This window comes from Paramormyrops kingsleyae, chromosome 17, assembly GCF_048594095.1.
Source record: "Paramormyrops kingsleyae isolate MSU_618 chromosome 17, PKINGS_0.4, whole genome shotgun sequence".
Taxonomy (NCBI): domain Eukaryota; kingdom Metazoa; phylum Chordata; class Actinopteri; order Osteoglossiformes; family Mormyridae; genus Paramormyrops; species Paramormyrops kingsleyae.
In genome coordinates this window covers 9,265,212-9,287,506 of record NC_132813.1, presented here as the reverse complement: position 1 = coordinate 9,287,506, position 22,295 = coordinate 9,265,212, and the positions used below count along the sequence as shown (strand labels likewise).

The following is a 22,295-nucleotide window of genomic DNA, read 5'->3' as shown; positions in this document are numbered from 1 at the left end:
TTTTCAAAATGCCCAATTGGGCGGGAAAACCGCGGAGTGGGCAACTCTGCGCACGGACACAGAGAATGAGCGTGCCCGCGCTCGCGCGCGGACGCGACAGAGGTATACGTGCGGAGCGGCACTCTTCCACGAGGTGCATTCTGGGGGACCTCAGCCCAGCTGCTCAGGGAGCAACGACCTTGGCAATGGTTTATATGTTTTCAGCTTCAGCAGAAAAATAAATAAATAAACGGAAAGATGAGAATATTTGTCAGAACATCAACAACCAATTTAACGTTGTACATTATTATAGTGTTACTCAAAATAGATCCATTTACACCTACGTGTCACAACTGCAACGACGGAAAGCGTTCATCATTCGTAATGTTGCCATAGATACAGCAAAAGAGGGTGGGATTTACGTAGAGCATTAGCATTTATTATTGATTTCCCAAAAAGCGTTATTACTTATTAATCATTTTGTAATTAAAGTGTTTTGTTAATGTTATGTGAATGTATTGTTTTTTTCAGTGGTTTCTTTTAAGTAATACAAACTAAATTAAATCTTGTAGCCAGTGAAACAAAAATCCTGTTTGGGTGTTCTTTTATGTTTTTTTATGGTTATATGGTGACGAAATCACAACAACAGCAGCAAATTGTAACTGTTTCTGGCTATACCAACAGCTGCACTTTGCAGTCATTTTACTATATATGTACAATGAATATTTATTAACGTGATATACATGTATCAGTATGCATACGATGAAACATAATTATCGCGCCTGAATGGGTGGTACCGGGGGTGATTTGTTAGCGCGTGTGAAATGGCTTCCACTGTAAACGGCCAGATCATCATGAAGTTGTCGCAAAGAGTTAACGGTTCCCGGACCTACAACGAGGAGCTTTGCTGAGGCTGCGGGAGCGCAGCGGGATACAGGAAGCTGGCCATGGGCTGTGAGCAGACGTGAGCCCCGGTGTTTACGAGCGCGTCGCACTGTTGTGTGTGTTTACAGGTGTGTGTCTGCATGTTCCCCTTTTTGTCTTTACGGAAATATTGTGTCCTTTTGTTTTTTTCTTCTTATGCGTCATTTAAAATGTATTTATATCTGTTTTTCTGGACTGTTTTATTTTTTGGTTGATGGATGTTTGGTTTGTTTTTCAAGTAAGATTAAGTAAATGCAGAGTAAATGGTTGATTAAGTAAATGCAGACTTCTAAGAGTTTTGACATACTTTCATATAATGGGATCAGCCCATTAAAATCTGATTTTCGTTTTCATGATACTATTACATTTAAAATATACAATAGGCACAAGATATTTTATAATAAATGTATTCAGCATTGTCTTCCCGTCTTTACAAAAACATTCATCTGATCTGATCAATTTACACACTGTTATTAAAAGGTTAACCATCAGACTGCTTCGTAGGAAGCCATAAAAGTGTAAAAAAAAAGTCCTGGTCATAGATCACTACAATTCACCTAGTGATAACACAGTCTGCAATAAACATTGCAAGCGAACACAGATATAAACATGATTTTGCATGATATTCACAAAGCCGATTGCCTCATACTTATTGCAGGTCTGCTGTGTGCTGTCAGTTAGTCACCCATTTTGATTTGTGACTCCCTCTGTCCATCGCTACTGAAATGCATCACATTCTGACAAAGGTGTCACACTACTCATTGTGTCCTGCACTTATATAAGTGGCTACAGATATTTGGGAAAAAGTGGGAGGGGGTGGGTTTAGCCAGATTTTGCGGTGACGATGGTTGTTGGAATGGATGCTTGGGGTGCCAGACCCGCTCAGGAACGAATGCGCCCTCCCCATCCAGGTTGGAGTGTGTTACTTATTAACTGCTGTCTGTACAGAGAAAGCAAGCAATGTTCCTAGGCAGAGGATTAAGGGCAGGTCACATTCATACAATGTCTGTGCACTTAAAGGGGCACTCCACTACAAACGCAATGATTACGTACATTGCACGTTTTGAGTGCAAAAATAGAGTATCCTTGTATTTCCACTGATCACAATCCATTAGCACAAAGGTATGGGTAACGCTACAAATGTCCATGGGTCATGCTGTCCTCAAGTCTCAGTGTAAGGTCCACAAAGATTAGTAAATGTTGGATCCATCACAGCCCCATCTACCGAAGTTACAATGACCAACTTTATTTTTTTGTCACAACTGATTCTGAACAGTAAAATATCATGAAAAGCCCTGCACGGATATGCACATTGCATGTTGCATGAGTATATCAGAAAATGTTATGGAACCCCAACATTTAAAAATGTTTTTAGTAATGTAAACAGTGGCAGTTGTGTTCTGAATATGCACATATGCAATAAAAGCATCCTTGCAGTAACATATGCAGTAACAAAATAATTAAAATATACAATGAAACAATACAAGGCACTACTTACTGATCATCAGTATTATATGTTGTAATATATGTTGTTGAATATTATGTTAGATATGTCATAGTAGTGTTTTGTAATTGAGTTTTGTGGCATTGCACTGCTCTGTTAATAGTCTGTAGTCTGTGGAGAAGGTATTCAAGTAAGAATTTCATTGCACTTTGCACACTATACATATGACAATAAAACTTTGAATCTTTAATCTTGACGAGTAGGAAGGCTTCCACAGACTACTTTCAACATAATGCACCATATTCCAGGATTATCTATTAACCATAGTAAATGTACTGCTATTACTAATACATAGTACCTAACAGATAAGACTAATAAAAAAAAATCTATGCTTAATCTATGGTCACAGTGACACTGTTTTCATCCCGAAGTATGTTTCATTAGTTGTTCCATCAAGTGAGCATAGGAGGGATCATTTTTGATGAAGATTGATTGTTACTAATAGAACAAATAAGAAAAATACAGAAAGGTAGAAAATCCAGTAGATTCATCACAATTTGGGACCTACATAGTGCTGCTCTAGTAAAATAAAATTGGCCAATACAAAGTTGAATATTGTCAGGTTTTCTTAATATATAGTTTTCTGAAGAAAATTGAAATGTCTTTTATGAATACCGTGGTTACCGGTGTGTTAAATGTTGTTATTCTCAGTGAAATATCCAGTGTTAGTGACATGTTTGTCTGCCCGACCAACAGCTTACGGTGATCTCTGTGTCTGCCCTGCACTTTCATGCAGTTGATCAGTTAAATGACCCGCTTTTACAAATTCTTCAGCTTCCTTTCCTGCTCTTTCACCTAATTCTGCCACTTTTCACCCATGCCTTTCTGGACTTTGTAAAGAAGTATCCCAAAAATCACTTAATCACAATTAATGTTTTGAATACAAGGTAACAGGAAAAAGGCTGACGTTATGATGAACAGCAAAAACAGTCACGTCCTGCTTCGTTTCTACTTTAGGGACTGGCGTTTATTAATTTTATTTCAACCATAGAAATGTTTAGATAGAAAATCATCTAACGTGCAGTAACAGCTCTTCAAGTACGCTTTTAAGTTTATACATATATATTGCTTTATATATAGTGCCCCCACGTCTAGTATACTGCTGTATTTTGGGATGTTTAACAACAACGGGAAATTCCAATGGCACTAATAAAATATTCTTAATTTAATTTACATTGTGATATTGACATATTGTGGCACACAGGAAATTCATCCACAATTTGGCTATTTCGCTTCCGACAATTTGAACAGTACCAACAATTTCCTGTCGTCAAGAATCGTGTTTATTATCATTGTTATTTTTTTTGTTTTCGAAGCAACCCCGGCGTCACGTGACCACAGTGTGTGCACGTGTAATTGACAGAGTAGCTCATGGAGAGTAGAGCGGGAGGGACTGAGTGCGCGAGCGAGAGAGAAAGAGAGCGAGACGCCGGAGTGAGTCGCGAGCGAGGGACTGGAGCTTAAGCGAAGCTCGCTCTCCCCGAACGCGAGGGGACTCTCGCGGTGGCTTCATCATCGCGGTGGTCCCTCTCGTGCTCGTTGTGTGTTGTGTGTGTTTTTGTGTTATTTTGGAAACACGGCAAAAACACATTAATTAATCGGAAGAAATTCCACCGAAAAGGGGGAGCAGATAAGATATCAGAGACACTATCCCGGAAATCATATCTACCCGCGATTGGTCACGTACAGTATCTCTGCCTGCTACAGGGGGTAAGAATTTAATGTATTTTCTACTGTATGGGAGTGTGCACGTTTAGAAACATACCACGTATTTCATTTAATGGGATTTATAAGACAAATAATTTAAGAGGTTAAATTACCCGTATAGTTAATTTAATACATTTATAGCAACATGGTGGATTGGTTTTCTCGGAAGCCTTATGGTATCAGCACCGATTTTCTCGTCGTCGCCTACGTTCACTTTTGTCGCGGCAAAGGTAAAACGAACGTATCATTGTTTTGTATTTTTTTTTGTAACTTAAACTATGTATGTTTAATTTTTTACTTTACAATAGATATTTTAAGGTGATTGATATGGGGGTTTCTGTTATCGCGTAGCCAATTATGTATAAAACTGGCACTAGTCGTTTATTGTAAATGGCATTAGCCGGCATCCTGAGTGTGAAACACACCAGTGACCGGGCTGTTGTAAATCGGCTTATGAAAGGCAAATAGTTGGTGTTTTATTATATCCCAGGACATTTTTCATTGTAAATTTGAATCTTGAATGTAAAAAAAGTTGAGCGGCTTCGTCACCGTATGACCATGACGAGCAGTTCATGTGAGGCACTGGATGGCTTTATCAGTGGTATAACGTCTAAAAGGTTATTTTACAAAGTACTACGCAGAAAAAAATCCCTCATCGCAACCCAGAACATAACAAGTGTAACGGTTTCAAACTGCACACATGACATGTGCATTAAAACATTTGAAGCTGGCGAAGTCATGAAGCAGAAAACATCGCATATGTTAAAAGTTAGTCCAGGACTTGTCAAAGACCGCTGAGGGGAATACTCCAAGTGGATCTGCGCATCACCAATTAAAAAAACATGCGGGTGATGAAGATTTAATTCTAGCTGTTGGCGCCCTTATACAATTTGCCTTAAATGCAGCACAAATATCTGTATCTGTATTTTAAATTTCTTTTTCATGCAAATTGTTCAGCTAAGGCAGACATGTCTGGTTAGGCAGCTACTTATTGTGCAAACGTTCTTGCTTTCTGATGTAGAGGATTAATTGCTGTTTTTTCCAGCCTCTAGACTCTCACCTGGGCGATAAGAGATGCAGAGGGGGGCTGTACGTGAATCATCCCGGAGAGGTTACTTTTAATATGAAACTTTCCACCACTGCAGTGCCTCTCTCTGCTTGTCTGGCTGCCAGCTGTGCTGCACTCTCCCTTTTCCAAGGAGGATCCTGCAGAAAATGGGGAGAGGTGTGCTACACGTGTATCTAGGACTTGACGAGATGAAATGGAGAGCTTGGGATGCTCTGACCTTTTGAACGAAAGCTCTTTGTCAGAAGTCGGTAGCCCCTCACCCAAGCAGGACAAGATAGGACACAGGGACTCGGTCCGGGAAGCTGAACCAAAACTGAAGGAGGTCATGGGTCTAAACGGTTACGTGGGCTCTGGTACGAAGGCGGAGCTGTTGGCAGATCTGGCCTCGAGATCGGTCTCGCCAGGCGTGGCAGTTTCAAAGAAACAGGCAAAGAGTGGCCTTCCAGCATACATCGATGGGGTGGCGCCCCCTACAGCGAGCAGCGGTGGCGACGCTTTGGCCCAGGTTCCCAATGGCCACCCGGAGAAGGGGGAGGCTGCGGAAGGAACCAACTGTTTGAGGCTGGTTGAGAACGGGGATGATAAAGCAGCGCACCTCAAAGGACCAAACTGTGACTCGCCATCCCCCCCTCATCGGCGGATCCGCGACCCCATGGTGGGAGGAGCCAGTACGGGAACAGCCAAGGCTGGAGTTGAGCAGTCGTCCGCGGAGCGCAAAAGGAGGCGGGTCGAAACCGACGAAAGCGAATCAGAAACGGGCACGACGAAGTTGCCCGTCACGGACAAGCATCCCCACGGTGCAGGTCACAGGGATCACTCCGTAGGCTGCAGAGCTGCCGAGGCTTTGGCCACAGCTAACCCAGCCCCGGGTGCAAGACCACATGCCACGCCAGTGCAGGGCACATCCCCGCTGTCTGCGGTGGCGGGCTGGTCGCCGGAGCGCATAGCGCAACAGTACATCGTGCCCTGCATGCGTTACTATGGCATATGTGTGAAGGATGGCTTCCTCGGGCCGCCGCTGAGTGACCGCGTCCTAGAGGAGGTGGAGACGCTACAGCAGAGCGGCAAGTTCTGTGGCGGCCAGCTCGTGAGCCAGAGGGCCATCCCGTCACGCGACATTCGGGGCGACCAGATCACTTGGGTGGAGGGTCGCGAGCCGGGTTGTGAGAGCATCGGGACCCTCATGGCTCACATCGACGAGGCTGTTATGTACAGCGCCATGAACGGCCAGTTGGGAAACCGCGTCATCAATGGTCGCACCAAGGTAACCGAACTTTGGTGTCCGGGGGGGGGGGTGGTAAGGACAGATTGTCACTGGGTTTTCTGCTCACTTAGAAGTTTCACCGTGGTTTCAGTGTATCATAAAGCAGCCTCAGAGATGACAAACTGCAAAATTTTGAGCCATTTCATACACGGAGTGGTGTTCTTTTTCATTAAAAATGGCTTCTGCAGTCGATTTCTTTTTGCCATGACTCACATGGGAGGGAATCTGTACCATGTCTGCCTTTAGTGAAGCTTCGCTTCTTCCCTGTTCACGCTCCCATCTCTCCAGTAGTGAAAGCATGGCCTTGATATCAGCCCCCTGCATCAGTCCCGCTCTCTTTGAAGGCTGCTCTTTCGATCTTGCTATCTTGCTCGTACGCAAACAATGCATTCTTTGCCATAAGTTTGTGTGCGTATATTTGCCTGAAGTGCTGAATGTCGCAGTTCAGCAAATAACTCGGGACGCTAGGTGAAGGGAGCTCAAGAAAGTAAATTGATGACCAGCCCATTTCAGTGCCCCAAAATGGGATGCCTGTATTTGGACCTCTCAACAAGTCACTGCACATAAACTGGTTCAGGAGGAACCTAGGTGAAAGAGGAGATGGATCTGCCTGTATCAATCAAAGGTGCTGGCCAGGATGAAACAAGAATGTAATTCTCATTTATTTTCTTCGGAGGATCACAGATATGAAATCAACATGAGTAAGTCTAGTTTAGCTGGGATTGGTCCAAATTGCAGTCACATGTCGTGGACAAATTGGGTCACTCCTAGTAAACAGCTGCACTCTGTATTGATGTGTGAATGTGGTGGGATTGGCTCCCAGTCAGCCTGTGTATCCCAGCCTGGCACTCTTACGATACCTGTCGTGGCCTGTCAGGGCAGGTCAGTGCCATCTCACCCCAAACGTGTCACGTTCCCCTGTTTACTATCAATACTTACGAGTGTCCATCAACTTTTTGGAGTGTTTCCTTAGCTCTTACCTATTTTCTCCACTCTCACCTGAGAGCCGATCTGCTCACTCGAGTTCCCCCCATTTCTCCTCCCCCCTGAAATGTTGGCAGAACTTTAAAGATGTTCCACCTTTAAGAGGACACTTTTTGAGTATGTGAATCTGACACATGACCGTGCTACATTTGGGAATATGTTATACTCCTCGCCCCGGGCTCTGCTGTTCATTGAGGGAACGTTGTTGACCCCACCCGCCCCCCCTAAGAAGTAGGGGACAGTGGGGCATGTGGCTTGGAGGTGGGGGGTGGGGGGGGTAGTGGGTGAGGATTGTCACATTTCATTATATCAAAGATAAGTGCATAGCTTGCCATCAGCTGCAAACCTACTCCCGCCCTGCAAAGGCGCTGATCTCTCTCTGCTGTGCCTGAATTAATCATCAGTAAACGGTGAACCTGCAGCTTGGAAGGATCATTGTGGTGCTTTTCCAGACTCACCGCTGGTGTATGTGGCTCGGCTGACTTTTAAATTTAACAGCGTTTCTGGACGGGAGAAATATGTGCGAGGTTTTCTTGTTTTTTGTTAGGGAAAAACTCTTCTGAAGCCTCACCCTGCGGTGGAAGCATAAGAACTCCTAAATCACAAGGGCCAGTGACCTGCTGAAGCCTTGGATCGAGGTCTCGTGTGCCAGGGTCTTCACCACAGCGTTTAATTTTTTTGTCTGTTTTTTTATTTTTTGTCAACTGGGCCAACTCAGGCACTGCTGCAGGCGACTGTGATTGGTCAGGGACCCGGGAACTGCTGGTGTCCTCACAGGATTGGTTTCTGGGAAAGGGAAGGGGCGGGCACTGCCAGGCAGCAAGGTCACTGCACCAGGCCACATTGTGAGGGGGGGGGGGGGTGTCTTCCATTCTGCATGCTCTTTTTTGTCTTTCTTTTGCACACCTTCTATACATCTCGCTCGCTTTTCCCCTCTTGCTCCGCCCCTCCCATCCCCCCCTTTCTGCAGCATGTTATTGGCCCTCCACTTACATATTTGCCAAAATCCCTCCATCCCGCCTCCCCCCACCCCCATCACCACCACCACCACCACCTTTGGTTTCCCTGGCAACAGGACACAGAGTATTGCAGAGCTGGGGTATCTCAGCGCCAGACCTCGAAACGCAGTGCTGCCAGCGTCTGTGTCTAGGCCTGAGTTTGCTGTTCAACCCCCACCCCCACCCCCACCCCCCCAAAGCACGGAAATACGAGTTGTGCTTCGGGAATCATCCAAGTCCCTGGCTCCTTTTATAAAGGAGTGACGTGTGCTCAAACTTTTTTGGTGTTATATGTCACAAGCGGCCACCCTTCACTTTTGAAGGCATGCTTCCTGGTTTTTATGGCCCAGCCTGGGGGGGGTCATGTTCTCAGCCAGCCCGGGTGGCCCCAGGAATACTGCCAGCTACCGGAATACCACAGCATCCCGATGCTGGGAGACGCCGAACCCCTTTCTGCTTGAAAGGGAAACGGGCGACACATCATGTGTAAAACAATAGCGGTAATCATAGTACTGGGTACACCTTGTTCTTTAGGGGGAGCTCTAACAGGCCCGTTCCGTCACAGAGTGTGCCGTCACTGAGATCCGAGTGCTATATTTATAACCTATGGGCAGCAAAGTGGTACAGGCCAAAAATCGACCGTACCACCTGACATTTGACACTGTTGTACTGTGTTATGATCATGGATGCGAGCCCAGCGGTACGTTATTTGGATTAGCACTTGTTGTGGGGTCAGCAGAGGGGGGCGCAGGATAGTAGAAGGGTATGGCCGTGTCGACTAGGGCGGGGTCATGGGAGAGGTGAGTCACCCAAGTTTGTGGTTTTAGCTCCTGGGAACAGCCCACACGGATCCTGGCACCCCGAGAGGAACTCGCTACAGTGTGTAGCCGCAAGGAAACAGCAGCAGAGTGGTACCATGTGATCCCAGAGCTATGATGTCAGGTCCAGATCCTGGGGCTTTGGGGTTCACTGCATCCTGAGTTTGCTTTGTATTGGTGTATTGGGACTGCAGGTGACACCATGGTTTGTTGGTTTGTTTTTTGTGCACAATGTGATGAAAACCTGTTATTTTGACTCTTTTCGGACTCTACAAGGGGATGGTCAATTTTTGTAAATTTTGTGAACATCTGTGCAATCAAAAAACTAGAAATGCCAGAAGTCATGTATTTTTGGTATTTTGTTCGGCTACTTATGGTTAAGGTTAGGGCTGGGATGGGGTTAAGGTTGTCATAGCTGGAATTTGGGTGTTGCCCATAGAAATGGAGAGGTCACACAAAGACACGCCTTGTGTGTGTGTGTTTCTCGTGATCTGTAGCACTTTAGGGAACTAGGGCAGCTCCACAGCACATATCCACCCGAAGAACCAATGCTAGCTTGACAGCCCTAACCGCAGCCATTCCCTGGCCACCATTAGGTCTTGGGGGCGTCCGTCACCCCCTGTGTGCTGGAGGAGACGTTCAAGCAGCATAGGTACCCCACAAATGGACGCTCCAGCCAGCAGGGACCTAAAGATGCACATAGTTATAGGCAAGGGCCTTTGGTTAATGTACAACATGCTGACAGGGATTAGACCTGTCACAGTACAAAATATTACAGTAAATATTTATTGTTTATAATTATGACTCTATTTCACATTATTCTGCTTTAGATGTTTCCGTTAGTCGCATTTGTCCCGATTTCCGGTGCTCCTTAGGGACAAGCCGCTACGGCGTAATCGGTTGATGCGCGGTCAAGTGCATCGAGACTCTAACACTGCAGTCAGCATGACTCAGCTTTAGGCCCCGGTGCTGACTCATCCGTGCTGATCTATGGACCCAGAGCTTGTCCTCCCCTCAACCCATCTGCTCACATGGCCTGAGAAGAATCTGTATTGGGGGGGGGGGGATAGGCGGAGGAAGGGAAAAGGAAACTGATTTATTATTTTTTTTTTTTTAAAGAAAGATTCTGGGTTGTGGGGATCTGGGGGTCGGACAATCTGGCCAGGGGTCGCTGAGGGGTGGGCAGCCAGAGAAATGGGGGGTGGCTTTGACGAGAAGTGAAGTAGGAGGCCGAGAAGGAGAGGGAATGAGACCCCCCACCATCTACCCAGGGCTCGATCTACTGCAGCTCCTCTCAGCCGCTAGGCTAACGGCCTCGCGCTGCGGCCTAGTCCAGTCCGTCCGCTGGCTGCTTTTCCTGTATTTGTTTGCTCTTATCTCACTTCTCCGTCCTCCTGTCTGTCTCCCTGCAACATAATCACAGCAGCTTTGCTTTTTCTCACCTCACCTCACCCTCTTTTTTTTCTTTTTTTTTTTTTTTTGGTAAGGTCTCGGAACATTTCGTTCAGAGCGTCGCCTTAGCTGGGAAAATAAACCGGCCCATATCCAGCCTTCCCCTCTTGTTCTGTTGCAGCTGGCCAGGTCCACGGGCCTGGGGGAGGCGGCCTAAGCACAGATCACCACGCTCTGCTATGGTCTGCTAGGATACACCTGTCCTTTAGCCCGAATGCCACCACTGTGTTAGCCACAGCCGTGCTAGCTGGAGCTGAGCCGCCTTGATCAGAACACCATTGTGTATTGTGTCGGCACCCCCGGCGCTGCACGAACATGGATATGTACGCATCCAGTCCAGGGAGGGTGGGGGGACAGCGGGGGAGGCTTACACAGAGCTGAAGTCTTATTTACTGATAGCCTGGAGCAGCTGCTGGTTTGTCTTTCTGATATTTCAGCTCTGTGTGTTGGGGAAACTAAAGGCTGTAGAGGTATAAATCCAGTCGGAGGTGATCCAGACCCATTTCTTCTGCTCCCGGTGGCTTTGTAAATACTGCTTTCTTCCAATGTAAACTCTCAAGTAGGGTTTCTCGTTAAAATGAGGATGTTGCTGATGGAAGATGAAGCTTGTTATTAGAGTTTGAGAGATAAACGAGGCTCATGGCTCAGCCTGCTCACTTTCTTCCTCCGTCATACTCATAGGCTAGGTTTTGATCAGACTTTCACATGTTTGCACCAGCACTAGTTTGGATCAAAGCTCTGATCTTAGTAGAAGCTTCTGAGCCGTTTCCTAAGGCAGTGGAAGGCCCAAAGGATGGGGGAGGGGGTTGTACTTTGTTGACAGGATAGCAGAGTGAGGGTTAATTGGGAATGATGTAGGGATCGTGGACTAACAGGTCCGGACATGGCTGTGATGACGAACAGCCAGTTTGATGACGGCAGTTGGGTTAAAGATGTTTCGTTTTCTTGAGTTATCGCCCTGAAACGATGCTCACAGAGTCCAAGAGCAGCCCCTGGTGGCGGGCTTGTCTTCTAACGTTTGCGACGGGTGGGCTGCTGGGCCACTCAAGGGATCCAAGTACCCAAAAAAAGAATTCTTCATTTCTCATCACTAACAGGTTGCATTTTCCAAATATCCCGGTGCAAGTTTTGAGTCCTGGGTCTCTATGGGGATGGATTGGAGCCCCTCCCTGTGGAATCATCACCATGTTGAACAGGTTACTGTTTGCGGTTTGGTGCATAAACAGATTTTTTTCTTGTATCATTTAAGACTAAGTGTTAGGAGGTGTTTTCAGGTAGCACTAGGTGGTTTTATTGAAATATCTTCAGTTCTGAAAGACAGAGCTCGACTCGTGGTGTCCCGGGCCCATCCATAGCAGTCGTCAGACCCGGCTCTGCTCCTGCAGCTGTGGCCCTCAGCGAGTCAGGCCCGGCCCAGTACGAACAGGCCGGGTCGCGTGACCGCTCTGTTTAATCCCCTGCTCCCCCGTGCAGAGATCAGAGCCGCGATAACAAGGAAGAAAGCAGCCAGTTGTTTAGGCGGCTAGGAGATGAAGTGTTCCCTCCTGGGCCTGATAAGGCCATGAGAGTATCACGGTATTGCCGAACAACATGGGATGGGAGGGGGGGGCACGATGATTTGTATGTATCCCCCCCCAAACACTCAAAACTCCCTAGCCGGGCAGGGTATTCTCGAGTGCCCCCCCTCCTTGTGTTATTGCCTTGATCGAATGGGGGTAGACAGATAGTAAAAACAGGGGGGTTAAGCTTTTCAGCCATACTTTTCTGCTAAAGGCATCTATTGTTTTGCATCATCAAATAGATGTGAACTAAGTTACGTTCTCACTACTGGGCCAGTACAGTTTTAGGTCAGTCACAACATTACCAGGATGTATTTGTGTAACCTAACAGCTGCCAGTTTACATAATTAGTGTAATTAGGCTCTATTAGCATTTGAGTTTGCTTGGGTGATGCAAGATGGCTGTCCTTCCACCAAAGGTAGCCCACTGTGACTGAATGCCAGCAGTGTGCATCGGGTTGTGTTGGTGTGAGCCAGATATTGCTGTGTCCTGAAATGGGGAACCTTTTCTGAGAGTGTGTTTCTAACATGCGCTGCTTATGCTCAAAAGCCAGAGGAGTAGTGTCACCCGATCAGGTGACAGAGTAGGCGTGTTCTTTGGTCTCCTGCAGAAAAGTGCCCCGCCCGCCATGGGGACCCATGTCCATGTTGGCACTGAGAGGGATAGACATGCAAGAACATGAGGGGGCAGTGATAGTAGGTGGGCTCGTACCTAGCTCACCGTGCCCGAGTGGTGAGAAAGTCTCCGCCCACTAATGGCACAACGCTTCCTGCTGCTCTTATTGGGCATCTGTGCACAGGGGGGAACATTTCAGAGGCCGCGGCCGAATGCGCCAACGCCGGCGGATGTCCCGGTGTCCCGGTGCTTAACTCTGCCGTCCATTCAGCCAGATACCAGGCGTGACTCTGCAGCCGTCTGCTTTAGGGGGCCATATCTAGCCTAAGTCCGACCCCAGATATCCAGTGTTTTCTTTGAAGATACAGTGCTGATTCTGTCATTTGCCAGGGGTTGTGTATTTGGGAGTTACGCAGTTGCGCAAACACACACACAAACAAATGTAAAGGACAAATTGAAGTCTTACGGCTTCTCTGGACTTTGACCCAAGTGCATGTGCTCTTGCACGGCCTCTCTCTCTCAAGCAGGTACAGGAAAAGCCTCAGGATATAATCCCACCCCCCCCCCACCCCAACCCCCCACTGGTGTTCACAAACAGCAGCCTGGAGTAAACAGCTAGCTTCAATGATGACAGGAAGGAAATAGCTGGGATATAAAAAAGGCCTGAGTGAGACGGTGGCTCTTCTGAAACCCTGCCATGCTGCTTTTTATAGTGCAGCTCAGGGAAGGTGCACAGGGTTTTCAGTGGGTTAGCACTTAGTTTCTGATGTTCTCAGATATTGGGACCCAACTTGGAGTCTGGTGGAGTCCCAGCGGCAGCTCTGTACTAGTCCCCTCAAACATGATACTTAACCTCACTTAATCTTACCACCGAAACACCCAGCTATGACGATAGGGGAAGATTAAATGTAAGCTTGCATGTAGTATTTGCCAAGGAACTATATGTAAATGTTCCTTTTTTGGAGGGTGGGGGGGGGGTGGTAAATGATGAGTGTTGCAGTTAAATCATCCCCATGTCCTCAAAGGAAGCACACTGACCATTTGAGAGAATTTGGCCCCCTCCCCCATTATTTTTTAGTTTACCATGAATATAATTCATGGGAACAGTTGAATAAAAAAGTATAATAAACTCAAACATGGAGTTAAGCTTGATTTTTGAAGCCATTTTTCTCACCTCCGTCACTACTCTACTCTTACTCCTCCTTAGGCAATGGTGGCCTGTTACCCCGGCAACGGTACCGGATACGTGCGTCATGTGGACAACCCGAATGGAGACGGCCGCTGTATTACCTGCATCTACTATCTCAACAAGGACTGGGACATTAAGGTGTGCCCCCCTCCACACACATCCTCATCCACCCACACTCACTGCACCCCATGTGCGACATTGTATCCAACATCATTTCTACTACAGTGATGTGTGTTGTTTTTCCTCAACTGTGTCTGTTATTCTGCTGGCATTCCAGTGCTATCAGGAATCTAGATTATCAGGTGGACACCAATGAATTATATTATTAGCTTTAGTCCAAAAGTAACATACAAGTGAGGATCATATATCAGCATTCCTGGAGCAGGTGGGGTTAAGGGACAAATAGTGATATTAATTAAACAGCCAGGCATGGGATTTGAACCCGTGATCTTCTGGACATTAGCACAGGACCAGTTGAGCAATCCTGTTATGCACCGTTAGACAGTTTGTGATGTTTGTCTAGAAGGAGTCCTATACTGTATGTGTGTGTGTGTGCGTGTGTGTGTGTGTGTATAAAGATGTAATGATTATGGCAAATTAATTTTTAAAACCTGTGACCCTATAATGGAGAAGCAGTTGGAAGATGGATGGATGGTTTAAAAAAAACTAGGAGTGGCACAAACTAGCTTAAAATTAGCACTAGGATTTACTACATCAAATAAGGAGGAAAAGCCCGCAGACAGATAAGTGCTGTTGTAACACTTAATTTCTGTTTTCAGCACTTCCCATTGTCATCGCTTAGGATATAAGCCCCTTGAGCTTAACGCAGCAGTGATGTTGCATGAGTCACAAATTGCATCCACAAATTACGTGAACGTCATGCAAGTTGGTTCACAGACTCGATTCACAAATTACATCCGCTGCTTTATGCTTCCTGGGACAGGCTCCCGACTCACTGTAGATGGATGGAATGTTATTCTATTTTGAATTTATTTATACATTTTTTTAAATAATGAAAAACACAAAACAGAGATAACATACTGTACGGCCTTCCTCCACCTCTCTCTTGAATTTTAGTTTGCCTATTTTGCTTTCATCGTCACCCAAAAAGCCGAGTTTCTGAGTACTAGCAAACGGCTAAAAGCAGCCGCTGCTAAAACAGCTGAGAGCTCGCGGATCAGTGTGTTCCCGGCTTGGCTTGCTTACGTCGATAGAGGGAGAGCACCAGTATCCAGGCCTTTTTCTCACAAAGCCAGCATGGAACTGGCTCGTCAAGCTAGTGGAAAATCTGCATGAATCGGTCAAGTGTGTTTAAAATGTTTTTTTTCTCCCCCCCCCGTAACATAGCAACGTCCTTCACATTGTCTGCTCATGTCTTGGAAATAGCTCGTGGTATATTCCAGGCCATTGCAGGCTTTGCTGACCACGTGTGCTGGCACGTGTGACCCTCAGGTTCACGGGGGCATCCTGCAAATCTACCCCGAAGGACGCAGCATGGTGGCCAACATCGAGCCAATCTTCGACCGCCTGCTCATCTTCTGGTCCGACCGGAGGAACCCACACGAAGTCAGGCCCGCCTACGCCATGCGGTGAGTATTTAGCCGCTGGGTCAGGGCCCCTAGACTAGCCACGCCCCCTTTCTGCTAATTATCAAGACATTTTTATATCATCACTGTCCAGTGAAAAACACGGATCTCCAAAATTCCTTTATTTCAGGAGCATTAAAAAAATGTATTTTCTCAGAAACTACAAAATAAACCTAAAACAATGTGATGAAACACTCTTAGCACCACAGATCTTTACATACCCATCAGTTAACATTGTAATGTTTTCATTGGATTTATGTGGATTGTTGTCAGCGAGGCAAATATGTCAGTGTCAACAAGATACAAACTAATCTCATAATCAGAATTAATAAAAATCTTAGCTATCTAGCTATCGACGTTAAGTTGTTATTATTAACAATATAGAGTAATCCATACAAATTACCATCATAAACACAAATGCTAACTAGTACAAACATAAATGATAGTCAAATGAATGACTTCGTAAAACGTTTTTTCATTAGTCGACTACATGTGAAATGCTATCAGTAGACAGAACGGGCATATATTCCATCTACAGTAGAAAGTCACTGTCATCAAAAAGTGGACATACATGGTTTTCATCAGACAGCGATGATATGATGGTTACTATGTGCTTGATGCTGCTTAAAATCACCTCTTCACCCAGAATCATGTTTGCGCGGGGATCAGACACGGTGATCCGCGTTGTTAGCATTTACCACACCTTGTAGCGTAGCTTTTTCATCACTGTGCGTCGTCGTCTTTTCTAAATATTAAGCCACGACAAAATAGTAAGAGTGCTGGCCCTCCTGCTAGCTAAGCCGAGGCCGTCGCATGTGAGGACGTGCCTCTGACACCTTGCTGAATTGCCTTTGCCAGGCAGGTCTCCGGATCTTATTTTATTTCTTCCTAACTGTGGTACGTTCCGTGTCAAGTAAGTGTGCGGAGTCTCCCATCACCACAAGAAGCACCATGAGGCACACTGACGACGTTTGGCGATAACCGCAAAGCGCGGACTCCTCCCTCCCCCTTCCCCTTACTGCGAGTCAGTCAGAACGCCCTCAAACGCGGCCCTCCATGTTGACGGCAAAGCTTATCTCGCCGAAACTGGCTTTTTGCTCTTGCAGCGGGACAGTGACGCTTATAAGGGACAGCTGGTCTATGAGCTTTACCTGAGAGGGCAGACGTATTGCCGTTTATTTTGATTCAAGGATGGAAGTGAAACAAGGGTGGGTAAGGGGCCGTTTCGCAGAGAAAGATGGAGATCGCATGCACTCAGAGTGCCATTGCATTCACTTTTATGACACAATGCAAGAAATTCAGGATAAGGTAAAAGGTTATGATACGAGGAAGCAGGATGGAGTAGGGGTGGTGAAGGGGGCGTGGTATCTGGTGGGGGGGTGCTGACAGCTGGGGGCCGAGGTGGGGCACAGGAAATAAGCGCTTCCTGAATGCATTTTGCCCAGCGCTTCAGTGGCTGGGGGAGGGGCAGGAATAAACAGACAGACACAGACACGCTGCCTACTGTGTCCATGTGGATGCAGTCATGCAGCACTTCACACCTCTGCCACCTCTGTCTCCCCGTCTCTCCCCCCCTCCACCTCTGTCTCCCCGTCTCTCCCCCCCTCCACCTCTGTCTCCCCGTCTCCCCCCTCCACCTCTGTCTCCCCGTCTCTCCCCCCTCCACTTCTGTCTCCCCGTCTCTCCCCCCTCCACCTCTGTCTCCCCGTCTCTCCCCCCCTCCACCTCTGTCTCCCCGTCTCTCCCCCCCCCTCCACCTCTGTCTCCCCGTCTCTCCCCCCCCTCCACCTCTGTCTCCCCGTCTCTCCCCCCTCCACCTCTGTCTTTCCGTCTCTCCCCCCCTCCACCTCTGTCTTTCCGTCTCTCCCCCCCTCCACCTCTGTCTCCCCGTCTCTGCCCCCCCTCCACCTTTGTCTTTCCGTCTCTCCCCCCCCTCCACCTCTGTCTTTCCGTCTCTCCCCCCCCTCCACCTCTGTCTTTCCGTCTCCCCCCCCCCTCCACCTCTGTCTTTCCGTCTCTCCCCCCCCTCCACCTCTGTCTTTCCGTCTCTCCCCCCCCTCCACCTCTGTCTCCCAGAGTCTCTGCCCTACTTGTGCAGCTCCTTGTGTGGTTTGATGTCATGTATTGTAATATATTTTTTTTGTTTGGTCCGACTGCCCAGTACCCTTGAAAGAAGGTCCTTTTTTAAGCTGCATTCCCTCTTGTGCCTGTAGCTATGCCATCACAGTCTGGTACTTTGATGCGAAGGAGCGGGCAGAGGCCAAGGAGAAGTACCGACTGGGTGAGTCACTAGAACCCGAGACTCTGTCTTCTAATGCTGGCATGCAGGAGGTGACGCTACCCCAGGGCTCCATATACGGACCAGCCCTTGAATAGGTCAACTTTGTGCATGTAGAGTGTGTGATCTCCTGCTTACTGTCCCCCCCATGACAGCTTCCATTGTACTTCAATCTGGCTCTCTATGTTCTCACAGCAACTGGGCAGAAAGGTGTTCAAGTGCCTGTCACACAGAACAGCAAGACCTAACCCTGGAACAGCCGGCGCAGGGGAAGAAAAAAAAGCTCAACAGTGCACTTCAGACAAAGGCGCACCTACCTGCCCTGTTATTGGACTAATTTGTGGGGGAGGGGGGAGGGACAGTCAGACCCTACACCCATGCCCACACACTCATGGCATTCAATGCCTCACCCTTTTCCACTTGGCTTCTCCAGAAGAGATCTTATTGGCTGGCCGGCTCAGTGGGCGATGTCTGCGTGTGTGGTTGGGGGCAGGGAACCGGAGGCAGAACAATCTGCAGAACTACTGCAGTAACACGGGCAGAAGACCTCCTCGCTGAGGCCAAAGGAACACGGCAACCGACCCACAAAAGCAGCAGAAAGGACCAATGTGTTCTGGGTATAACCCTCTAAGTCTTGCTTTAAATTGGAGTCAGACTACACTGCAATGCCTTTTTTGCTTCTGCACAAGCTGTCCTTCCTCATCGGCAGCCCTGGTCCCTCGAGGCTGCTGCCTGCACCATCAAAGGCGCCATCGTCTTCTGCCCTGTGGTGCGGTACAGCGCAAGAAGCCCCCTAACCTGTCCTTCAAGGATAAACGTTAGGTTCTTTGGATCTTTTCACAATGCTGAAGCAATTTTTATTTTTTTTATTTTATTTTATTTTTTGCTGACCTTTCCTTTTATCAGGCATGCTGTGCATGGTGCTCGCCACAGCACGCCGAAACCACACGTTCCCCGCTCGCTGCCTGCCGTGGGCGTGGTGGTCTACTGTAGATCAGTGGTTCCCATCCCAGGGTGCTGGAGAATCCAGCGCACGGGGACTCGCTGGGTTCCTGCATCCTCACGCTTACCGGAGACGCCGACCAGAATCCCGGTGTTCATTACATGGTTCGTAACGTTAACTGAGTTCCCTGTAAACTTAATTGTTGGTGTGTTTGTACCGATAAAGAAACCCAGTTTTATTCAAGAATGTTTGGTATTTTGTTTATTTGCTTCAGTGACTGTTCATTTGTGCCCCACAAGTGTTAACGTTTAATGGTCAGTGATTTGAGTTATGATGATGCACAGTATAGTAGGATTAATTAATCATTCACCTAATTAAGTTGTCAGGGGGCAGAAATTAACCATGCCAGACTAGACAGTATGAACCAGTAAAATGTTTTTTTCACAAACAAGCACACAATAGGTGTAATATGTGGTGTATTTCTGTTTTATGTATATAATAGAGATTTATGGAAGCACTCACCAGCAGATCTTCTGGGTCCCCGTGAGCAGGGTTGAGAATTGCTGGGCTAAATTAGTTGTTTCTTTCACACTTTCTAGATGTTTGTCCTTGGAAGGGGTCTGTAGGGCCTTAGTCTGACCTTCAGCAGGGCACACTGCTGAGTTACAAGTGTCCTACACGTGATGCTATGGGTCGACTTCCTGTCTGACATCAGCTGCTCAGGAAGTGACATCATTGGGGAAGTTCCTTTGCAGCTTGCAGCCCTCAAATGGACATGATGAGACCACTGGTCCCTCTGCTTCACCACATCAACTGTATGGAGCCACAGCTCCTGAGAGTCAGATCCAGCAAGAACAGTTACTGCTACTCAAACTCAGGACAGAATGTCCTACATATATGCTGATGCTCAGAGATCTAACAGACAAGCAAGTTAAAAAAAAAAAAACTCTCAGACAGTCTAACAGTCTCGACGTACAGTTATTGCACGGCAGTGTCCAAACTACTTTCATGATCCTGCTTTTGAGACATGGAGCTGCCAGAGTTCATTCAGATGTGTTTTCTATTATAAAACTTTCACACAAATATGGTCAATGAAGCATTCATTGGAACAGTCTGAAAACGGCACAGTTGAGATGTGTGATAACCAATTATCTTGTGTGTTCTGTACAAAAAGGGCAGAAGCTTCCCTTTACCGCCTGTTCAAACACTATGTTGCCTTTCTTCCATTGAAGTTATTTTGTTTGCATTTCCTTTCTTGATAAACAGATTTTGTTGTGTAGTTTAAAAATGTTTCTAAATTTAAGATGTTTAGTTTTTTGTACCTATAACTGTGGTTTTACAACAATGCCTCAAACCCTAACTTGATCTTGTATTGTTATCCTGCAGTGATTTCTGCTGCTGGAAGCCACAGTCAGTTCAGGTAACAGGTGGCATAAACCAGTTCAGAGTGAAAATTTCAATCAGCCTCCTTACTCCTTGAGTACTTGAGCTTACAGGAGGGGTAACTGGATTTGTTGGAGGGATGTCCCAGTGCTGAGAATATGGGTCACCCAAAGTACTTGAGTAAGTGTACATGTCTGTGTGTAAGTACTCTGGAAATACCTACGTGAGCATGCAGGTATCCAGTATTCACTATGTCTACATCCAGAGCTGCCGGTGCTGTTCGGCCGATACACTCATGCTGATTTCGCAGCACAGCGTTGAGCAGAGCGAAGGAGGCCACGAGTTCTGCTGGGTTCCTGCATGTGCTTTCCTTGAAGCAAGAACATCAGTGGCCATGCAGAGCTCCAACTTCAGACCAGATCTCGTTATCATGGCCTTTACTTTAAGGTTCACGTCTCTCACGCTGTTAAATTTTTTACCCGGTTTGCTTACATCCACCCCACCTTCCCTGACCTGCTAAAGGCCACCCAGTCCAATCACACTGACGTTACGCCACGGCGGGCCGGATCCCCCAAGCTTCCCTCCATCAGCTCTTGGGAATTGGACACTCGATGCAGGGGAGGGCATGACAGAGGCGGCGGCACGGCAAGATTGGGCGGGGCTGAGAGGAGCTGCTCTTTCAAGAAGAAACTTATCTCAATGTACCAGAGGGCAACGATTTTGGGGAGGAGCCACCTGCAATGGCTAAGCAGGCTGTCAGAGAAGGAAAAATGCACTTTATTGTTGGACACATAAAAACGAGAGAAATTTAAAACATGCTTTAAGCTGTGGACATTATTTCGATGCAATAGAAATTTCAAGTCGTCGAAAAGTTTGCTTAATTTTTTTCTGAATTTTGCAGTATTTAATTAAACTGTTTTTGTACAATCTCACTGCAGTTTGCTGTTTTCTCCGTGATGTTTTTTCTCCCCTTTCTGTGCATTTGAATATACTCTCCTATGACATTAAATGTGGGGGGACTGAGCCGATTGAAGGAGATAAAGGCAGCTTTAGTGTGTTCTGTCCCTCCAGCGGGGGCTTCTGTTAAAGGGTAGTGTCTCCGTATGCTCTGGCAGCTCACTGGCAATCCACTCGCTTTCTTAACATTCTTGTGGGTTTTTGCTAACCAGAGGAAATGCACAGAGTTGACATCACACACATTTCCTCCAGTAATGCCTGCAGGCCTATAGGCAAACGAATGTGCTTCCACGAGAGTTAGAGAACGCGCCTGTAATGCTGCCCACTGTCAGCCCTGAAGTCTCTGATATTTGTTTTAATTTGGAACTGGAGCTCTGCTGCCCTCCTGACTATAGGCTGAAGGCCTGATTACCATAAACTTATTTAGATTCATGTGAGCCTCACAGGAATGACTGCCGAAGACAAGGTGGCCACCTATTCAGGGTTACCGTCCATGTCGAAATGAGATAATTCCTTGGGTTTGGCCCGTTGTATAATATCATCTCCCTCTGTTTTCGTCATTTCCAACTCATGTTTCCACTATGACTATATCCACTGTTACAGCTGCAAATGCTAATTCATTTCCTTTTACTTTGGACGAGGTGTATTCTTCTCCTCATTTCGAGTTCCCTATGAACAAAAGGAAATTACAATTCTCTTTTGATTGCTTCATTGCCTACTGTCTGATTCCTATCCCGGCTGAAGACAATATGGCCTTTGAAAAATGTTCCTGACTGTTTTGTTTTCAGCTGCTTTTAAAGGCCAGTGGTATTAGATCATTGCAAAACAATTTAACTGTTGCCCAAAGAAGAACATCTCCTTCTGCCAAAACCCCAAACCAGTCTGTGTCAAAAGGACAAATTGAGGACAGAACCAGATATCCATTACATTTGGGAACATTAACCATTACTTTGCAGTGTTTTTTAAATTATATTTGCATGAACAGGCTTTAACATGGAAGGCAAGAGAAACCGCAAGAAAAAAATGGAATCAAGAAAGGTGAACCTGTTGCCGTGGAGACACTATTATGTGGACAACAAGGAGAAC

General features: G+C 46.7%; 1 protein-coding gene across 4 annotated transcripts; it reads left to right on the top strand.

Moving 5' to 3' along the window:
- The first annotated feature begins 810 nt into the window (after positions 1-810).
- Positions 811-21,184, top strand: egln2 (egl-9 family hypoxia-inducible factor 2). 4 transcript variants are annotated; one of them, XR_002838492.2, is made up of 7 exons: positions 3,776-4,117; positions 5,160-6,447; positions 14,081-14,200; positions 15,515-15,651; positions 17,862-17,929; positions 18,122-19,033; positions 19,469-21,184. XR_002838492.2 is itself a non-coding variant. In XM_023813776.2 (6 exons), the coding sequence occupies exons 2-6, from the start codon at positions 5,377-5,379 to the stop codon at positions 18,172-18,174; spliced, it is 1,449 nt and encodes a 482-aa protein (XP_023669544.1). In that variant the 5' UTR covers positions 811-992; positions 5,160-5,376; the 3' UTR covers positions 18,175-21,184. The 4 variants fall into 4 exon arrangements, 3 of the variants coding, with proteins under 3 accessions (XP_023669544.1, XP_023669542.1, XP_023669543.1); XM_023813776.2 differs by lacking the exon at positions 3,776-4,117 and adding an exon at positions 811-992 and having other exon boundaries at positions 18,122-21,184; XM_023813774.2 differs by having other exon boundaries at positions 18,122-21,184.
- Positions 21,185-22,295: the final 1,111 nt, after the last annotated feature.

Bases quoted from the DNA above. Each gene is read 5' to 3' on its own strand.
- egln2 (XM_023813776.2), top strand. From the start codon at position 5,377: ATGGAGAGCTTGGGATGCTCTGACCTTTTGAACGAAAGCTCTTTGTCA. The intron at 14,201-15,514 runs GTGTGCCCCCCT...TGTGACCCTCAG, and splicing joins ACAAGGACTGGGACATTAAG to GTTCACGGGGGCATCCTGCA. The intron at 15,652-17,861 runs GTGAGTATTTAG...TTGTGCCTGTAG, and splicing joins AGGCCCGCCTACGCCATGCG to CTATGCCATCACAGTCTGGT.